This window comes from Mirounga angustirostris, unplaced genomic scaffold, assembly GCF_029215605.1.
Source record: "Mirounga angustirostris isolate CCGP_5_RB_7025 unplaced genomic scaffold, mMirAng1.0.hap1 SCAF_8, whole genome shotgun sequence".
NCBI lineage: Eukaryota > Metazoa > Chordata > Mammalia > Carnivora > Phocidae > Mirounga > Mirounga angustirostris.
Window position 1 is genome coordinate 30,109,223 of NW_026991716.1, and position 18,861 is coordinate 30,128,083.

At 51.9% G+C, this 18,861-nt stretch overlaps 4 protein-coding genes across 5 annotated transcripts; 3 read left to right on the forward strand and 1 right to left on the reverse strand.

The window, feature by feature from the left end:
- Positions 1-22: 22 nt before the first annotated feature.
- On the forward strand, positions 23-5,759 carry RPS18 (ribosomal protein S18). Its single transcript, XM_045866687.2, has 6 exons — positions 23-148; positions 636-734; positions 5,037-5,123; positions 5,213-5,314; positions 5,422-5,513; positions 5,641-5,759. Exons 1-6 carry the CDS (start codon positions 146-148, stop codon positions 5,714-5,716), a joined length of 459 nt encoding a protein of 152 aa, XP_045722643.1. The 5' UTR covers positions 23-145; the 3' UTR covers positions 5,717-5,759.
- A 442-nt stretch (positions 5,760-6,201) lies between these two features.
- B3GALT4 (beta-1,3-galactosyltransferase 4) lies at positions 6,202-8,230 on the forward strand. 2 transcript variants are annotated; one of them, XM_045866686.3, is made up of 2 exons: positions 6,202-6,438; positions 6,783-8,230. In XM_045866686.3, the coding sequence occupies exon 2, from the start codon at positions 6,806-6,808 to the stop codon at positions 7,958-7,960; it is 1,155 nt and encodes a 384-aa protein (XP_045722642.1). In that variant the 5' UTR covers positions 6,202-6,438; positions 6,783-6,805; the 3' UTR covers positions 7,961-8,230. The 2 variants fall into 2 exon arrangements, with proteins under 2 accessions (XP_045722642.1, XP_054361789.1); XM_054505814.2 differs by having other exon boundaries at positions 6,434-6,571.
- A 274-nt stretch (positions 8,231-8,504) lies between these two features.
- On the reverse strand, positions 8,505-16,762 carry WDR46 (WD repeat domain 46). The gene is made up of 15 exons (XM_045866685.3): positions 16,521-16,762; positions 16,198-16,410; positions 16,009-16,089; positions 15,752-15,864; positions 15,541-15,628; positions 15,345-15,406; positions 15,001-15,105; positions 14,764-14,914; positions 14,509-14,644; positions 14,218-14,317; positions 9,642-9,955; positions 9,400-9,494; positions 9,142-9,237; positions 8,885-8,998; positions 8,505-8,772 (listed from the first exon to the last, which is right to left on the reverse strand). Exons 1-15 carry the CDS (start codon positions 16,587-16,589, stop codon positions 8,671-8,673), a joined length of 1,839 nt encoding a protein of 612 aa, XP_045722641.1. The 5' UTR covers positions 16,590-16,762; the 3' UTR covers positions 8,505-8,670.
- Positions 16,763-16,961: 199 nt separating this feature from the next.
- PFDN6 (prefoldin subunit 6) lies at positions 16,962-18,605 on the forward strand. Its single transcript, XM_054505817.2, has 4 exons — positions 16,962-17,314; positions 17,566-17,636; positions 17,716-17,840; positions 18,064-18,605. Exons 1-4 carry the CDS (start codon positions 17,251-17,253, stop codon positions 18,191-18,193), a joined length of 390 nt encoding a protein of 129 aa, XP_054361792.1. The 5' UTR covers positions 16,962-17,250; the 3' UTR covers positions 18,194-18,605.
- The last annotated feature ends 256 nt before the right edge of the window (positions 18,606-18,861 follow it).

Sequence of the window (18,861 nt, forward strand, 5' to 3'; positions counted from 1 at the left end):
CGGATTGGCTCTGGCACCAGCGGTTTTCGGAAGCGCTTCAGCATGGTCGCCCCGCCTCTTCCGCCTGGTAGCTATATAAGGATACTACGTCACTTCCGCTCTCTCTTCCACAGGAGGCCTACACGCCGCCGCTGGGGCCGCCGCCATGGTAAGACTAGAACCAGTGCGGGGATCCGGCGACATCGGAACTGGGACACGGAAAGTCTGCTGTTAGGGGGCTAGAAATGCCCTATTCTGGGGGTTTGCAACATTCTGTGTGAATCTTTGAGTCGCACCCCTGGGAAGGAAGGACTGAAGACACCCAGTTCTGGGGAGTGGGCCAGAGGCAGAGTCGCTCCCAGGGCGCTCGAAAGCGATTAAAAGTCTTGGGTGTGAATGGGGACAGCAGGTTCCCGCCACTCAGAGTGTACGTGTGGGAACGGGCAGAACATTTGCCCCCTCCCAGAGGTTGCGTTTTCCCGAGCCTGAACATTTCGTGTTCTGCTGCGTGCAAGACTGACGAGTTTGTTGTGAGAAAACTGAAGTGGGGGGGGGGGGGGGTCGTTGCTCCCTGTATGACAAGCTTGGCGTTCCTCTTTGAGGTTACTGTTTGATGGTAGTTCACAGTGCCTGATTTCTCCCCCTATCTCTCACAGTCTCTAGTGATCCCTGAGAAGTTCCAGCACATTTTGCGAGTACTCAACACCAATATCGATGGGCGGCGGAAAATAGCCTTTGCCATCACTGCAATTAAGGTAAAGTAGGGTAAGGACTGGAGCATATAAATGAAACTGGAGTTGTTAAGACAGCTTAAGTGAGGCAAGGTCGAGGAAACCTGTTCCAACCAGATCACCTTAGCTGCTGGGTAAAATAATGGTTAAAAGAGTGACTAGTTCCTTTAATTCTTTACCACAATTGCCCCAAAAGGTAAGTAATGAAAGCCAGTCAGGTCAAGCCAAGATACTTCTCTCCTAGGGGATGGGGAGTGGGTTGGCTCGTCTACTAGAATTCGCTAAAATTTTACTGGACCATCAGCCATGGTCCTCCAGTGAGGTTCATTCTAAGTTTGGTTTCTGTCGCCTACAGCAGTGCATCATAACAGCAACCCTTCCTGTGAAATCTGTATGACCTAGAAATTGTGTAATTGTCCATGTGGGGGGTAGAAATGCCAACAGACTCCCAAGTGTGAAGAAACCTACAGTTGGGAAGTGGAAGGGGCTATCACCACATCGTAAGCACGGCATTTATTCCAATGCCAGAGGTGAATGAAATGCATTTCCAGTTGATGGGAACCGGTATTTGGCTCATTGTATGCATTAGGTCGGTGAGCACAAGCTTGGATGTGTTCTTTGACCAACCTAACGAACTAGCCTTCCAGTGGGGGGGTCTTTATTCCACCGTATTTTTTTTTTGTTGTTAATACGTGTAATTGTGGATATGGCTGAATGTGGTTTTTGCCAGTGATTACGGGGGGGCGGGGGGCACAGACAGTTCTATCTCGTTCAGTCCCCAGCTTCTGGTGCATAATAGGTGCTCATACAGTGTTAGGGAATGGATCCAGGGATACTGTAGCCTGGTTTCAAAGAATTTAAAGAAAACAAATACTGTATAGATAACTTGTTCGATCAAAACTGTATTTTCTAGCTTTGGTTCACAAGATTGATCAGATTCCGTTGGTTTTTCATGTTCTATTGCAGGAAGCACATCTTTCATTTGTTCTTAAATGGTAAATAAAAAGATTGCTTCCCTTTTTTTTATGTGAAACTAGGAAGGCAGTGTAAAATATACTAGTACCTTTTTAAGGGTTGCTATGAGGTTTAAATGGGGTAGTGAATACAGACACGAATATCTCAGAGGTCTGTGTAACAGGTTCGGTTCCAGGCAATAAAGTGAGTCAAAGGAATGTTTTGGTTTCCCAGTGCATATGCAAGTTACATTTACACTGTAGTTAATATTAAGCGTGTAATAGTGCTATGTCTAAAAAAAAAAAAGTACGTACCTCAATTTTAAAATATTTTATTGCTAAAAAATGCAAATCATCGTGAGCTTTCAAGGAGTCGTGATCACAGATCACTATAACATAATAATGAAAAGGTTTGAAATACTCTGAGAGTTACCAAAATGTGACACAAGCACAAAGTGAGCAAATGCTGTTGGAAAAATGGCATTGATAGACTTGACACCGGATTTGCCACAGGCTTTCAGCTTGTAAGCAAAACAAACGATATCTGCATAGTGCAGTTAAACAAGGGGTGCCTGTATAAAAGATGGTCATGGTCAGTAGGATGCTTGTGTTAAACCCTTTCTCTCTGCCTCTTTGAAATTAACTGGTTTTGTATTTACTTTCATTAAATATATGTCAAAGTCTTTACTTTCATTAAATATATGTCAAAGTCTTTGTAGTCCACTTAAAACAATTGAACCAAAGGACCTTAAAGTACTTAATGAACTCTGTAATAAGTCTCTTAGGGATCCTGATGCTTTGCTTATCACTGGGAAAGGTTATCCCTAGAGATAGATGATACAGAGATTTTTTTGCTAATTGTGTGGAGAGCCAGCAAATGCAGCTAGCTAGCTCTTCCTCTGGTGAGAGAACTAAAGCTTGAATAGGAGAGGGTCTTTTGTTAAGGATCCAGAATGGAGGGGTACTACTTGGAAACTGGAAGAAAGTATGGTATGGGGACGGGATTCTTCAAAAGATGTGGCTAAAGAGGTAAGTGAGATTAATTGGCTGGGGAAGGATGAAGAATGGAGTGGAAGTTGACAGTAAGCACAGGAGGATATTGAGAGGTAATACAGACCCTATAAGATTATTCTATGCCATGATTCCTTCCTAATTGTTTGTTTCTACTTGTAGACTTTTGCTATGGGTATTCTTTAAGGTTGGCTGGTCTTCTGCCCTTCCTCTAAATCAGGGTGATACCACCCTCTGCAGGTTGTTTGGAAACCTGGGAGGAAGGAGTTGGAGTTGGGCATAATCACTGGAAGGTACCCACTGGCCTTGTTTATGAGGAATTTGTGTCCTGTCCCATGAGTAACTCTGCTAAATACTTTCCAAGAGTAATCCTAAGTTGGTGTCAACTTTTCTATTATATGGTTAAGGCCCTTGGACCACAAAGATGAGTGATGGTCCCCTGAGTATACTTTTATGGATGGAGAAGACGGGCGTGGTCTCCTTGGATGAGAAAAGGGATCTAACTTAGAAAGTGGCAAGTCAATGTCAGCCCACAAACAGGGCTATCAAAAATCTTAGCCAGAGGCTTTTGGGTGCGTCTGTCGATGAAGCATCTGTCTTTTCTCTTCATCTCAATGCAGGTCTTAATCTCAGGGTCATGAATTCAAGGCCCCACCCCCTCCTCCATTGGGCTCATGGAGCCTACTTTAAAACAGCAACTCTTTAAAAACTTGATTATGGAAAAATTTAAACATTCAAAAGTAGAAGGAAGAAAATTAGCCCTTATGAAATATCATCTAGCAAAAATTAAAAATCCTGTTTCATCTATATTCCGTATCATTTAAAAGTAAATCTTAGACATAACTATTTTAACTGTAAATATTTAAATTTGAGACCTTAATCTCTTCTGTTCGGTTGGGGGGGTGGGGTTGTGGGGTTGTTTCTTTTTTTTTAAGATTGATTTATTTGAGAGAGAATGCGTGAGCGGAGGGGGCAGAGGGAGAGAGAGGAGCCCAACACAAGGCAAGCTTGATCTCAAAATCCTGAGATCATGACCTGAGCAGAACCAAGAGTTGGACGCTTAACTGAATGAACTACCCAAGTGTCCCAAGACAATCTCTTCTGAATCAACCTGATAATTTGATTTTCTAAGTCACTTTTTTTTTTTATTTGAGCAAGAGCATGCACAAGTTGGGGGTGGGGGCAGAGGGAGGGAGAGAGAAGCAGACTCCTAGCTGAGCAGGGAGCCCTACCTGGGGCCTGATCCCAGGACCAGGAGATATGACCTGAGTAGAAGGCAGACGCTTAACCTACCCAGGCGTCCCTCTAGGTCACTTCTTGCACACAGGAAATATCTTCTCATTGCTTGGGGCTACTGAGGCAAGTCACCACATACTTGTTGGCTTAAAACAACAAAAACTTACTCCCATAGTTGTGGAGGCCAAATATCCAGAATCAAGGGGTCAGCAGAGCCATGCTCCCTCTGAAGGCTCTGGGAATTCTGTCTTCTGGTGGTTACTGGCAGTCCTTGGTTTTCCTTAGCTGTGTCGCTCCTATCACATGGCCTTCCACTCTGTCCTCTCGTTTTATAAGGACACCAGGCATTGGATTCAAGGCCTGCCGTAATCCCATGTAACCTCATTTAACTAACTATATTCGCAATGGCCCTATTTCCAAATAAGGTCATGTTCTGGGATTCTAGATGGACATATTGGGGGGGACACTATTTAACCCAGCACATCATCCTTCACTATTCACATGTTTGCTTCATGAGTTCAAGTGGCAAGGAGTGCTGGTGTTGGTGCTGATACAATGCCACCGGTGTAAGCATTAGTTCTTTTCAGTTTGGTTTGGGCACTTAGCTTCCTGTGGCCTGGTCATCTCGGGGCACTGACCAAATCCAAGTTTGTGATCTTGGAAAAGTGATCATTGTGATGGGGTGACCTGCCCAAAGAATTATGACCCTTAGAGACCCAGAGCACCACAGTCCTACCCCTTGATCTACCATGTTAATCCAGAAGCCCCTAGTCTTGCTGCATTGGTGCTGTATTAGCTTTGAGAGCATCAAGCCTTTGGTTTTCCACAGTGCAGAGATGAGAACGTACTGCTCTTGGGTGCTGCTGCAGTGTCTTTAACAGCCAACATCTGACAGCTGTATATGCTGAGCAGTGTGGAAAGACACTGCTTTTTTTCAGAACTGTCCGTGGGGCGGGGGTGGGGGGGAGCAAAACTTTTTCTCCTGTTTAATGGTTCTGTTTTGTATCTAGAAAAGTAATGCACTGGGTGGTTGCAGGCCCAACCTTTGTGTGCTTTTTGAATAGTGGGGCTATAAAGGGAACCAAAATAATCAGACTCAACCCCAAATTCCAAAACCTCTCCTCAGGGTGTGGGGCGAAGATATGCTCATGTGGTGTTGAGGAAAGCAGACATCGATCTCACCAAAAGGGCCGGAGAGCTCACTGAGGATGAGGTGAGGACAAGGAAGGGGGGGGCTGTGGGTTGGGCCTGCCTTCGAAGGGAAGCCCTCTGTATGTATCTGACCTTTGTCCTGCCTGCTAGGTGGAACGTGTGATCACCATTATGCAGAATCCTCGTCAGTATAAGATCCCAGACTGGTTTTTGAACAGACAAAAGGACGTGAAAGATGGAAAGTACAGCCAGGTGTGTACTGAGATGGGAGAGATTAGGGAAGAGGCAGGGTGTCTAGTTAGAATTAGTCGTAGGAGGTCAGTGGGTAAAACATTACTCACCCTCTCTTCCAAATCCAGGTCCTGGCCAATGGTCTGGACAACAAACTTCGTGAAGACCTGGAGAGACTGAAGAAGATTAGGGCCCACAGAGGGCTGCGCCACTTCTGGGGGTGAGTAGGGGTGGGAGTCTCCTCTGCTGCCTTGCCCCTAGACTCCCAGAGATTTGTCATGCTCTGCTTTCTCTTTCCAGACATTTCCTTTGCATTGTGTATAACCTGTGACTCTTCTCACCTGCAGACTTCGTGTCCGAGGCCAGCACACCAAGACCACAGGGCGCCGTGGCCGCACCGTGGGTGTGTCCAAGAAGAAATAAATCTGTAGGCCTTGTCTGTTAATAAAATAGTTTATACACCTAAGGCTTCCTTCTGTGTGATTCTCTCCATTCTTCTGGGGACCCTGATAGGGAAAGCTATCACGCTGGGCCCGTGTGTGGTTTTCCTCTCTTGGTTGATTGCCTCACTCAGCTTCCCAAACTAGCTGCCCCCGTCTGGGCTAAAGCGATGGCGCAATGGTGTTACCACTCCCCGGCCTACCTGAAGCAACCCTGTGGTGCCCGCCCTCTAACGGAAGAGGTAGATAAGACCCCCCCCCCCCCTTGGGGGGAGTCCAAGGCAGTTTCAAGACAACCAAGGCCCCAGGGCGTTGGAGTGCCCAACAGCTTGGTCGGTGTGGGTACCTTGAGTCTAAGCAGTTGATGGCCCGGGGAGTATTTTCAGATCTTGACACCCTTCGCCGCGCCGGGTTTCTTTAAGAAAAAGGCGGGGGGGGGGGGGGGTGCGCCGAGGCCGGGAAGCTGTGAGCAACCCGTACGGATGAAGACCTCTAAATCGTTGACCCGGAAGAGCTGGGCTCTGCAGCAGAGGGAGGGGTCGCGTGTGTGGTTAAGGAAGTTGGCCCCGGCTGGCGGGCTGCTCTGCGTTCGCCCTGCGACTGCGGCACACTGCTCCAGGTTCCGCTCCCGCCGCCGGTGCTCTGCCTGCCGTATTCCGTCCGCCGCAGCCGCGAAGCTTCGGAGCAGCTTCCGGGGAGGCGGGTGTGCGTGCGGCCCTACACCCTCCCAGGGAGGGGGGCGGGACCTAGCCGCCACCGCGGGCGGGGGAGGGGCGGCTAGTGCCGCCGCGAAACCCCACGATGGAGCCGAGCTTCGGGGCGGCGGGGCCCCGACAAGGTAACCTCCCCGCAGTTCTGGCTGTGCGCTCCGCCGCCCCCGCCGCCCCCCCCCCCCCCCCCCCCCCGCTTCCCGGGTCTCGGCGCTTTTCAGCGCCGGTACTGGCCGCGCGCACTAGCCGCCCGCTCCATCCCAGGCTTGGCCGGTTAGGGACTCAGGTCACGGAGACCTGGGGCGTCCGCTCACTAACCGCCCTCATCTTTCTCTCCAGGTCACTTCTGATTACCCCACACCATGCCTCTCAGCCTCTTCCGGCGCCTTCTCCTTGCCGTCCTGCTGCTGGTGATTATCTGGACCCTCTTCGGGCCCTCGGGCATCGGGGAGGAGCTGCTGAGCCTCTCGCTGGCCTCCCTGCGCCCGGCTCCGGCCTCCCCAGGGCCGCCCCTGGCCCTGCCCCGCCTTCTGATCCCCAATGAAGAGGCGTGCAGGGGTCCCGGCGCCCCACCCTTCCTGCTCATCCTTGTGTGCACGGCACCAGAGAACCTGAACCAAAGAAATGCCATTCGGGCTTCGTGGGGCGGGCTGCGAGAGGCCCGGGGTCTCAGGGTGCAGACTCTTTTTCTGCTGGGAGAGCCAGGCTTGTGGCATCCTACCAGGGAACCCCACGACATCGATCTAGTGCGGGAGGCAGCGGCCCAGGGGGACATCTTGCAGGCGGCCTTCCGGGACTCCTACCGGAACCTTACTCTCAAGACCCTCAGCGGGCTGAACTGGGCAAACAAACACTGCTCCATGGCCCGCTACATCCTCAAGACGGACGATGATGTGTTTGTCAACGTCCCTGAACTGGTATCAGAGCTGATTCGGCGAGGGGGCCATTGGGAACAATGGGAGAAGGGCAAGGAACCGCCTCTGAGAGAGGTTGAGGCTGGAGATGAAGACTGGGAAGAAGCGTCCATCCTGAGGAACCAGCCAATGCCTCTTTTGTACCTGGGCCGTGTGCACTGGCGGGTGCACCCCTCTCGGACACCAGGGAGCAAGCACCAAATATCAGAGGAGCAGTGGCCTCCCACCTGGGGCCCCTTTCCACCCTATGCTTCTGGCACAGGGTACGTGCTGTCAGCTTCTGCTGTGCAGCTTATCCTGAAAGTAGCCAGCCGGGCACCCTCTCTGCCACTGGAGGATGTCTTTGTGGGGGTAAGTGCCCGAAGAGGAGGCCTCACCCCAACCCACTGTGTTAAGCTGGCTGGGGCCACCCACTACCCCTTGGACCGGTGCTGCTATGGGAAATTCCTGCTGACATCCCATAAGTTGGACCCCTGGAAGATGCAGGAAGCCTGGAAGCTGGTGGGCGGCTCTGATGGGGAAAGGACTGCACCCTTCTGCTCCTGGCTCCAGGAAATCTTGGGCATCCTGCGCTGTCGGGTAATAGCCTGGCTTCACAGCTGAGACTGCCTGGGGCCACAGGAGTGAGGAGTTGAGGGTCTAGCTGGCACCCCCACAACCTTCTCTCTTGCCCAGGCCGAAGTCAGGGGGCCCTGACTGGCTGCAGCTGACCAGTTTCCTCTATCACTAAAGACGGAGGGATACAGGAGAAATCTAGGGGCCTGGCCTGGCAGCCCCAATGATGGTCACCAGGAAGAGCAAACACTCCTGGGGTTGTTCTCTCCAGCTATGGCAGAGGAGGGGCACAAGCTCCTCAATAAACTTGTCTCTCTACCTCTTCGAGTGCAGCGTGGTCCTCACCAGGAGTCCCAGAATGCAAACCTGGGGAGCCTGGAGGCTGCCAGACCATGCTGGATGGGAAGGACACCGCCAGGGACATGGGAAAGAGAGGAGGAAGGCCCCTAAAGAACAAGGCTAGGGTCATGGTGATAAGATACGGGGTGGGGGTAGAGCAGGATACCATGACCCCCTCAGATCCTAGAGTAGTCCCGTGCTGGGCAAAGGGAGGGGAACAGGTCCCCAGAAAGATCTAGACACATTATCCAAAAAAAAAAAAAAAGCCATCTTCTTTAATACCAACCCAGCCCAGGAGCCAGCTGTCCCTCCCCAGTTGGGGAGGGGCACACCGCCCCCTCCTTATTCCAAGGAACAGGGTCATTTCCCCACAGGCAATTGTGGGGAGAGATTGTTCTCAGGCCACCCTGGAGCATGGCTCAGCGCACAAATCTGTCCAGGGCAGATGGCCGGGCCCTCAGAGGCTTGACCGCCTTCTCTTGCTTCTGTGGCTGTTGCTCAAGGCTCTGCCGGACTTTATCCTGGGTGGGGAGATGGGGGCAAGGTGAGAAGCGGCAGGCTGGCAAGGGCAGAAGCATTAGCAGGAGGGTGCGGCCCGTGGGATGCCTAGCCCACCGCCCAATGATCATTTACCCGGTGCTCCTCATCCATGACCTTCCTCTTCCTCTTCACCAGGCTTGCTGTTGAGCTGCGGCCCTTCTGCTTTGGCTTTGGCTGGAAGGGAGCCTTGGCCTCAGGGTCATAGCCCTAAGGGGAGGGGGACAAGGGTAAAATCTGTCAGAGGCCAGGAACTGTGGCAGCCCCCATCTGCTGTGCCATACTTCTGGGGACATGGCACAGGGGAGGATGTGGAGGGGAGTAGGGCCTGAGCACCGGGGTCTGCTCCATACCAGCCTCTCTATCCTCTCCTTCTTCTCTTGCTCCAGAGAGATGACATCAACCTCTGCCAGGGCTCGTGGATCCAGACAAATGAGCTCTGCAGGTACCTGGAGGTGTCACAGAGGCACAGGAAAGGGTCAGGAGCCACAGGAGGGTGACCCAGAGGGACGGAGGCCAGGGGGCTGCTGAATCCCACTCTTCCCAAGACCCCTGGGGCATGAGGAGCTTTCCCCAACCCCAGCCCAAACCACACACTGGCTCATGCTCACCTTCTCCAGCAGGGCCTTCACCTCCCACTCCTGGCGCTGCTTCTGGCTCCTGTAAGGGTTACTCTCCAGGCCGTCGAAGTTGGGCTCAGCAGCCCCTAGAGGGACGGAGAAGCATGGAGCCATAAACAGAACCCAGTCAAGCAGCTCCAGCCCGACCAAGCCCTTTGCTCCTGGCTGTCTTGAGCCAACCCAAAACTGACCTAGAGTTCATTCACACGGATCCCATCCCCTGGCCCACTCACCAGGGACCAGCATGCTGGTGATGCCGCCATTGTGGCCCACCCCCAGCACATCTTCAAAGGGGCAGAAATGAAGACCATGCACGTGGCCTGAGAGCCGGTGGGTGAGGTAAGGCTGCTCCAGGGAGGGTGGGCTGGCCTTGCCCTGCCCTGCCCATATGTTGACCACATCACCCATGCCTGCGGCCAGCAGTCCCCGCTGGGAAAAGGCCAGGTGTCCTGCCCCCTGGGGCAGGGTCCGAGCACTCAGAGGCTGGAATGTCCCTCGTAGGTCAAAGATCTTCAGCTGGTGGTCGAGGCCAGAGGTGGCCATGTACCTGGTGGAGAGGGAGCAGGCAATTAATGTGTTGCATGGGCTTACTGAGCAGGGCTGTGGCCAAGTGCAAGCGTGAAGTCTTGTTGGGGAGGAACAATTTTTATTTCCCCTTTACAGATGAGGAAACTGAAGCTCAGAGAAAGGAGATCAGGGTGAGTGGTAAGCTAGAATCCAAGTCAGGCCAGTCTCTTCAGTGTCTGTTCTCTTAATCAAGGGAAGAGCGCACACGCCCATCTGTACTGAAATGATATGTTCCGCCGCGCCCACACAGAGCACGGTGGCTCAGCAAAGAGAAGGACCGACAGCACTGGTCAGGGAGGACTTCATAATAAAACTGGGATTGGAGCCATTCAAGGTCATTCTTGAGGAAGCACAAGAAACATATAGCAGGTACAAATGAATGAACATCACGGTGTGGAGATGAGATGGAAACAGGTCTGTTTTCGGGATTGGTGGGACATGTGGTCAGCAGGATGATGAGGGAACAAATCGCAGGAGCTCTTTAAACTCAGACTGAGGACCCAGATTCCCCAACACTGCTCTCCGGCAATGAGAGATAAGCTGAAGCCTGTATGTAGCTGAGAAAGGCTGAGGAAGCAATGACGTAATGCGCTGGAGGACCCTGCCCCATCCTGTGTTTCCCTGGAAGAAGGGAGAGCAACGCTCTCGAGGAATCATGCACTGTGGCTGTTTGTTTTTAGAGGCTGGGAGTTTCTATCCATGTTCAAGTTGTTCCTCAGAGAGGAAGGCTGAAGGGAGACCAGCAAAGCCAGGGGATGTAAGAGGCCACGGACTCTCTACTTAGCCTTGGCTGTGAACCCCAGAAAAGGGGACTGAGGGACTCCTATGAGAGGGACTAGCCCTGTGATGGAGCTGAATAGGGGCCCAGCTGGATTCCACTCCAGACACAAGACGATTGGGGCCCCAGCTCCAGCAGATGGAAGGACCACCAGTGCTAGCCAGGAATTACTAAGGGCTCCTGGGACACAGGGTCACACCTTTCAGTCAACCCACAACTCAAGGGCACATGCTGGCTTCTCTCCCCACACATACCCACCTTTGGGATCTGCTGCACAAATACCAGCCCACTGACCAGAGGGCATCCAGGCTACACTTCCACGCTTCTAAACTTGCAGACAACAGTTTAGCTCTGAGAGTCCAATCCAATCCTAACGCAAGCTTCCAGAATGCCTCTTAAGCAGACAGTAAGCCTCATCTCTGGAGCCCCTGTGGCCTGAGGTGGTCCTGAGGAGGACCAGAGATAAGCAGAGCTGTTTTTTTGTTTGTTTGTTTTAAAGATTTATTTATTTGAGAGAGAGAGAATGAGAGAGAGCACATGAGAGGGGGGGGGTCAGAAGGAGAAGCAGACTCCCTGCTGAGCAGGGAGCCCGATGCGGGACTCGATCCCGGGACTCCAGGATCATGACCTGAGCCGAAGGCAGTCGCTTAACCAACTGAGCCACCCAGGCGCCCTTGTTTGTTTATTTTTAAAGATTTTATTTATTTATTTGAAAGAGAGAGACATAGCGAGAGCAGGAACACAAGCAGGGGGAACAGCAGAGGGAAAGGGAGAAGCAGGCCTCCCACTGAGCAGGGAGCCTGATGCGGGGCTCGATCCCAGGACCCTGGGATCATGACCTGAGCCAAAGGCAGACGCTTAACAACTAAGCCACCCAGGTGCCCAAGCAGAGCTGTTCTTAAGGTGCTGACCAAATCTCAGGGAACTAAATGATTAAGGCCTTGGGCACAGCAGTACCAGACCGAAGCAGCCCAGGGCAGGCAAACCACACTTAGATTCAGTGGCCCAAAGAAAGCACTCTCCTAAAGCCAGGCTGGCACAAATACGGATTAAAAACAGTTGAGACAAACCACTTGGCCCCAAAGATACAACTATGGGAGGACAAGGCGGGGGCTGAGCATCTAGAAGATTTTTATAAGTTGGTGACTACTAGGCTGTTCTTCCTGAATTTCTTTAAAACCACTTAGAAATAAAGTTACGTAGTTTATACCTCATGTAGAAGATCCCCACGCGGGCGCCTGGGTGGCTCAGTTGGTTGAGCGACTGCCTTCGGCTCAGGTCATGATCCTGGAGTCCCGGGATCGAGTCCCGCATCGGGCTCCCTGCTCAGCAGGGAGTCTGCTTCTCCCTCTGACCCTCCCCCCTCTCATGCTCTCTCTCTCTCATTCTCTCTCTCAAATAAATAAATAATAATAAAAAAATCTTAAAAAAAAAAAAGAAGATCCCCACGCAGCAGCGTGAAAGGAGGAAAGAAGCTTGTGGGAAAGATCAGTTTGCCCACAGCATTCAGGACACGCCAGGAGGAGGAAGAACCAGAGGCTGGAAAGTGGCTGCGAGCATCGTGCATGTTCACAGGAGACAGTGAGGATGGAGAGAAACAGACCTCAGAGGGCCCTCCGGGGGACAGCAGCCGGGACTTCACAGCGGGTCATGGGCAGTAATGAAGTGATGTCGCCGAAGCAAGCAGCAGAGCCTGGGCACCCAGGAAGCACACAGCAAACAGCAATTTGGTTCCCGCCCTTACTGATGGCTGAAGATCATGGGGCTGTGTAGCTAGAGGTGTCGAGTCAAATTCTGGTTGACAGGAAAATGTGGCAGAAAGGGAGCAAGCAAGGAGGAATCTGGGAGTGGGGTGACCTATCCCGGGATGGACACATTAAGTCTGGGGTGACAGAAGACAACTCAACAGAAACTAAATGCATCTCCTGGCTAATTATTTGCATAAACTACAGTCCCCTGTCTCTGTACATAAAGTGGAATACTGCACCTGGGCAGGCTCGATGGCCCCTTCATCCTTGTACCCACCCCCCCAGAACCTCAGCCCAGAGCCCTGCCCGCAGCAGGTGCCCGTGAGTGCCTAACAAAGAAAGGAATTAAGAGGAACACCCACTACTCCCATTCGAGGGAACCTGTGTGGAACACAGCGCACCAGGTACACACACACACACCCCCCTCAGCACAGCGGGCCAGCTGCAGACTCTCGAAGAGCAGAAATTCAGAGCAGGCCCACCGCTCCTACCCCTCACATCACCAGCCAAGCCTGAAGAGAACGATCACCTTCCATGACGCCAGTGGTGAACCGCGGTGCTCCATACTCCCCGGGCACCGTGCTAAACTCCACATGCCTTAACTCGCGTTAACACCTGGACGGCTTTACGAACTAAGCCCCAGGCTTGGTGACCTACAGCCCATGCGCCAAACAAATCCGGCCCACCCTCTACTTCTGGACAGCCCTCAAGCTCCAAATGGTTTGGCCATTTTTAAGTGCCCAGAAAAAATTCAAAAAATATTTTGAAACAGGTGAAAATTACATAGATTCAAATTTCAGCGTCCACAGAAGAAGTCATATCGGAGGACAACCGCACTGGTTCACTGGCTGCTTCCGTGGCTGCTTTTGTACAACAGCCCGGGAGAGCGGTCAAGACCGACATCACGTGTGGTGTGTCATCCCTTCACACCACTGTGGGCGCACGACAACTCACAGTGACACGGTTATAACCTGCCACCTATCTCATCATGTGTGTGAAAGATGTCTTCAAAGACAAAATAGGTAAAATCTCTCCACAGATCAACGTTAACAGATAAATGTCTACAACTGGGTTTGCTGATTTAGAACACTAACTTTGAACCTCAGTTGAGCAAAATGTTATCCTCAAAACAAGGTATCCGATTCTTCCCATTAGTAGACCCGTGTTACAAAAATACTATATTCGGGAACTATTGTATTTTGAATTTTATTGCTTAAAAAATCGTGATGCTTTGTTTTCTCTTTACTCAAATATCTATACAATACACTCAAATTTGCCTCTTGGCCAGCAAAACCTAAAATCTTTACTATCTGGCTCTTCACAGAGAAAGCTTTCTGACTCTTGAGCGAGATACTCATCCCTACCCTTGGGGCAAGGAAAGTGTGTGGCACACAGAGGTTATGAAATGTGCCCACGCTTACATGGCCCGTCAGTGGTTAACACCAGGATTTATTTACCTCCTTACTTTTTTTAAGTAGGCTCCACGCCCATGGTGGAACCCAATGCAGGCCTTGAACTTACAACCCTGAGATCAAGACCTGAGCTGAGATCAACAGTCAGACGCTTAACCGACTGAGCCACCCAGGCGCCCCAACTAGAATTTAAACCTAGGCAGCTTGACTGTGAGTCTGTGCTCCTACTAAAGGACACTGCCTTCTAGATCTTTCTACCCAGCTTTGACCTCCCCAGCACCTTGTGACCAAACAAGTGACTTACGTGCCTGTAGAATCTATGGCCACAGCCCGGACCCCACCCCGATGACAGAGGATCTTTGCCAGTGGCTCCTTCATGGCTGGACTCCATAAGGACACGATACCTGGACGTCAGGGGAGAGAAACCAAAGTTACTAATAGGCGCTAAGGTGATTACATCTGGTAAAGACAGGGTCTCAAGGCCAAGGGGTAACGAGAAGGAGGGATAGGGGCAACCTGAAGACACTTGCAAAGTACAAATAGAAGCAAAGCAGGTCAGGGTGGTCAGAGAGTCAAAGCTCAGCTAGAGACCAACCATTGCTGTGTCCGAGATGGATGACGGCATTGTAAGGGTTCTTAGTCATGACGTCCAACCGTCCAGCCCGAGCATTCAGAGCTGCCACGATCTTTCCCACTGACACGTCCAGGTAGGTCAGAAACCCCGTCTCTGACTGAGGGAGAGAGAGACAGAATGAGTCCTGATTGCCCTCTGTCCTTCTACTGGGATCCCAGAGAAGAAGCCGTCTTCTCAAGGGCTGCCACCCAGTCCCTGTGCTCCTCAGCCACTCACAGCCGTGGCCAGGAGGAAGTGGAAAGGCAGGAACTCCAGCCGTGTGACTCGGTCACAGCGGCGGATACAGTGGAGTTCGATGCCCTGGTTGTCATAGATGTGAAGCCAGCGATTCTGAGCAACAGCGAGCAGTGCCTCCGAATGCAGAAACCTGGAAGGAGGGGAGGGGAGGGTCAGTGGGAAAGGGGGTCAAGGAGCAGTCATTCAGTCGGAAGGGGATGCCTCACCCCCACTGACCGGATGTCCCGCACTGCCTCCATGACGTTGATCTCACACATGAGCCTCTTTGTTACCCAGTCAAGCGTGGCCACATGACCCCGGCGCCCTCCAAAAGCCAGGTGTCTGTTGGAAGTAGGGGACAGGTAGAGTGTCAATGCAGGGAAGCACCCTGACTCAGACCATTTGAGGTCTGTCCCACACTGGCCCCTCCTCTATATGCTCACCCTCACATGCAAGCGAATCACAGGACCCTCCCCACATCATCAGCCTGAACATACACTGGTACCGCTGAGGAGAGCGTGGCTGAAGTGGTTAAGGAAATGAACCACATCCTAGTTCAACAGACTGATATCCAGCCTTACCTCCCAGTTGGGGAGTAATTCAGTCTGTAGGGTCCAAACTGCCTCAAGTTTAAATCAAAGTGCTGAGAAAGGAAAAAGTGGGGGAAAAAATCAAGAAGGAAGTGGCTCCTTTCAGTTGTTCCCTCTTCTAGTCCCCACTTCCATCTTGCTCTGTACCACCAATCCAGCCAGTGGCCCCTTTTCAACTCAGACTCACCTTGGCCGCACTTGCAATATCCACAGCCTCCACAATGTCAGCCTGGCGTATCTTTGCTGTGTTCTCCCCATCCTCCCCTTCCAGAAACCTAGGAGTGAGTGCTGGAGTTGCAGTAAACTCCCAAACATGCAGCGGATGTACCAACATGAAAATGACAAAGAAAAGCCTCATAAAGCAGGACCTGGGGAGGTCCACATTAGGGTCCACTTACCCAGGTTCCTCAGCAAGCAGTAGTTCAGAACGAGCAGCTTTAATACTTATTTCCTCTTCCTCAGCTTCAGCCACCTCAAGTCGGCTTCGGGTTTTGGACTTCGAATGTGGCAGCTATAACGTCATTGGTGGGGGGAGAAGTGGGAGAAGAACCAGACATCATGTGGGGTCCCAGGAGAGCCACACAGCCTCCCCTCCAACCAACTCACTCATATACTCCCGGCTACAACCTCTCCCCACTCTCTGGCTGGTCCTCACCTTTTTGGATTTGTCAATGCGACGGAACTTCCGAGCCACCTCCACAGGCACAGGGGCAGGGCCTGGAAATGGATCCTGGGCCTGGGGAAGGAGGAAACAATTAGCAAACAGGCTAGAGCTGACCCCAATCCTCGCACCCGTAAAGCATAAGGCGACTTGCCCCACCACCTTATCAGCTCCCAGGCTCACCCCGGACACGCTCCGCTGAGGCTCAAGATTCCTCCGTTCTCGGGGTTTCTTCGGGAGGTGAGGCTTCCTGGAGATCCGAAACTTCTTGGTGATGTTAGCGTTCTTTGGTCTCTCGGGGCGGAGCTCACGATTCCTCTTCTTGCTACCAGGGGGGCCTGGAGAGGCTCCCGCAGCGGTCAGAGTGGTTTCTTCCTCCCAGTACCTCCGCGGTTTCTACGGGCACATCAGAAGCTCTAAGACTCCGTAGCCCGCGCCCCGCCCCCCCTCCCCCGGACCCCGCAGCTAAAAACTTCCCTTCCACCCTAGAGAGGAGACGTCTCTACCTTCTTCTTGGTCTGAAGTCTGTCCTTCTTGGGTGGGACATCCCTGCCCGATTTGGGGGCTGTTTCCATCTAGCCCACCCAAACTACAATCCACGTGCAAACTCCTCTCAGCCGTCCCACAGACCCCTTGAAAACTCCCGGAAGTCCGCCTGCCCTTTATCCAATCAGCGCCTACCAGGTCCGAAGCCTTCTAGGCGCCATCTTGAGTGAGGGCTTACGCTCTCGAGGGGCGGGGCAGGCCTTAATCCCGCAATCCGAAGCAGCGGCTTATGCCCGAGCAATGAAAGAAAAGTAGTCTGGAGCTGGGGCCTAAGTAACGGTGCGCTTTCTCCTTCCGGCTTCGTTTCCCTGTCTTGCCTAAAACCTCCCGAGTCCAGTCTTCTGGCGGAACAGCTGTCATTAAACATGCCAAAACTACAGTTCCCGGCATGCGTCAGAAGACAGCTTCCGGCGCCGTCTTTTCCCAGCATTCTTTGTTTACTTCCAGGTTTAGTAATAGTGAAGGGAGAACGTGAGTAGGGTTGGGTTACGGTTGAGGGCTTTGGGGGTCTTGCTGCGCCCGCCACCCCCTGGGGCCGGGGTAGAGGGCTCTCCGGGACGGAGTGAGGCTGCGGTGCCCCGGGAGGCTGCCTCTCAAGAGTGCTATCATTTCGGCAGGCCAGGCCAGAGAGGGGAGTTCGGGTACCACCCAGCGCCCCTCTCCCGCTCCCCGCAGGCCTTCGTCCCCGCCATGGCCGATCTAATCCAGAAGAAGCTACAGGGAGAAGTGGAGAAATATCAGCAGCTACAGAAGGGTAAGGGAGCAGGGTCTGTGCGGCCTCGCCCCAGTCCCTTCAGTCACAGCCCAAAGCCAAACCAAGATAATGATTTCTGCCCCACCCGAGGCCCCGCGTGCCGCTCCTTCCCCATCTGTGCTTTTCCCCACTCACTGACCTGCCGCCGCATCCTTGTCTACTTCCTCAGTTCCATTTTCTTCTCACTAGGATGGGCATCAGGCCCTACATTTGAGGTTTCTAATCAAGCCTTTTTTTTTCCCAACCCCCAGACTTGAGTAAATCCATGTCGGGGCGGCAGAAGCTTGAGGCCCAACTAACAGAAAATAATATCGTGAAGGAGGTGAGAGAGGACTTGTGGGGGCGAGGAGGGACCTGTATTGGCTCTGGTTCTGATCACGTATGTCCCATCCCTTCATCAGGAGCTAGCCCTGCTAGATGGGTCCAACGTGGTCTTTAAACTTCTGGGTCCTGTACTGGTCAAACAGGAGCTGGGAGAGGCTCGGGCGACCGTGGGGAAGAGGCTGGACTATATCACAGCTGAAATGTGAGTCTTTGTTCCACAACCTGCAATGCACCTGACACCGCTGGTGTAAAGGGGTTGAGGAGCCATTATAGAGTAGCTCCAGAGTATCCCCTCTTGTCTAATTCTTCCAGAGCCTCTCCCAGATCTCAGGTTTTCCGTCAATCTCTTCCTTGCCTTCAACACCCTCAGTAGTAAGTCCCATGAATTTCTTATTTGCTTCTTTGTGTCTCTTCCCTCTCCTTAGTAAGCGATATGAATCCCAGCTCCGGGACCTCGAACGGCAGTCAGAGCAACAGAGGGAGACCCTGGCTCAGCTGCAGCAGGAGTTCCAGCGGGCGCAGGCAGCCAAGGCAGGGGCTTCTGGGAAGGCCTGACCCCTTGGTGGGGGGGGAGGGGAGGGGAGGGAATGAGGCAGCTCTAGGGTCTATACTGTAGCTAATAAAATGTGAAAACACCTGGCTGTTTTCTGACCAGCCACTTTCTGTCATAATTGTCTCCATCCGTTCCCTGGGCCCCTTCCACTTTATTTATACACCACGTATATTACTCTATCAGGTCCAAGGTCTTGTAACTGGAATCTCTCTGCAGCAGAGTAATCCTTCCTTCTTTCCTGAGACTAAAATCTGAAATGTTTCAAACCTACTTCTTGCCTGTATATACAACCCTTAATTCTTCCTTATCTTGGTTGGCACACCCTTTCAGGAAACATGAGAAGAGCATTTACAACACAATTGTTGGGAAGGCTGGTTTAATTGCAGAACTCACAGTAATATAAACTGAGACCCCAAGATGAAATGTGGTGACCCTCTTTGCTATGATTTCTTGTCATCCTCCAAAAAGCCCTGGCATCTCTCTTAAGTCGGTCTCTTTCTAGAATTTGTTTGAATGTAGCTTAGACGGATTTAAAATCCCAACATGGAATGCTTTGTGATGTTTTAAGTCTTCCAAGTTTACACATTATCCACAAAGTTTGTCTTCCATTTCTTTGTTCTAGAATTGTTTCTTACAAATTTCCAACCAGGGGTTGTTCTTCAGACTGATC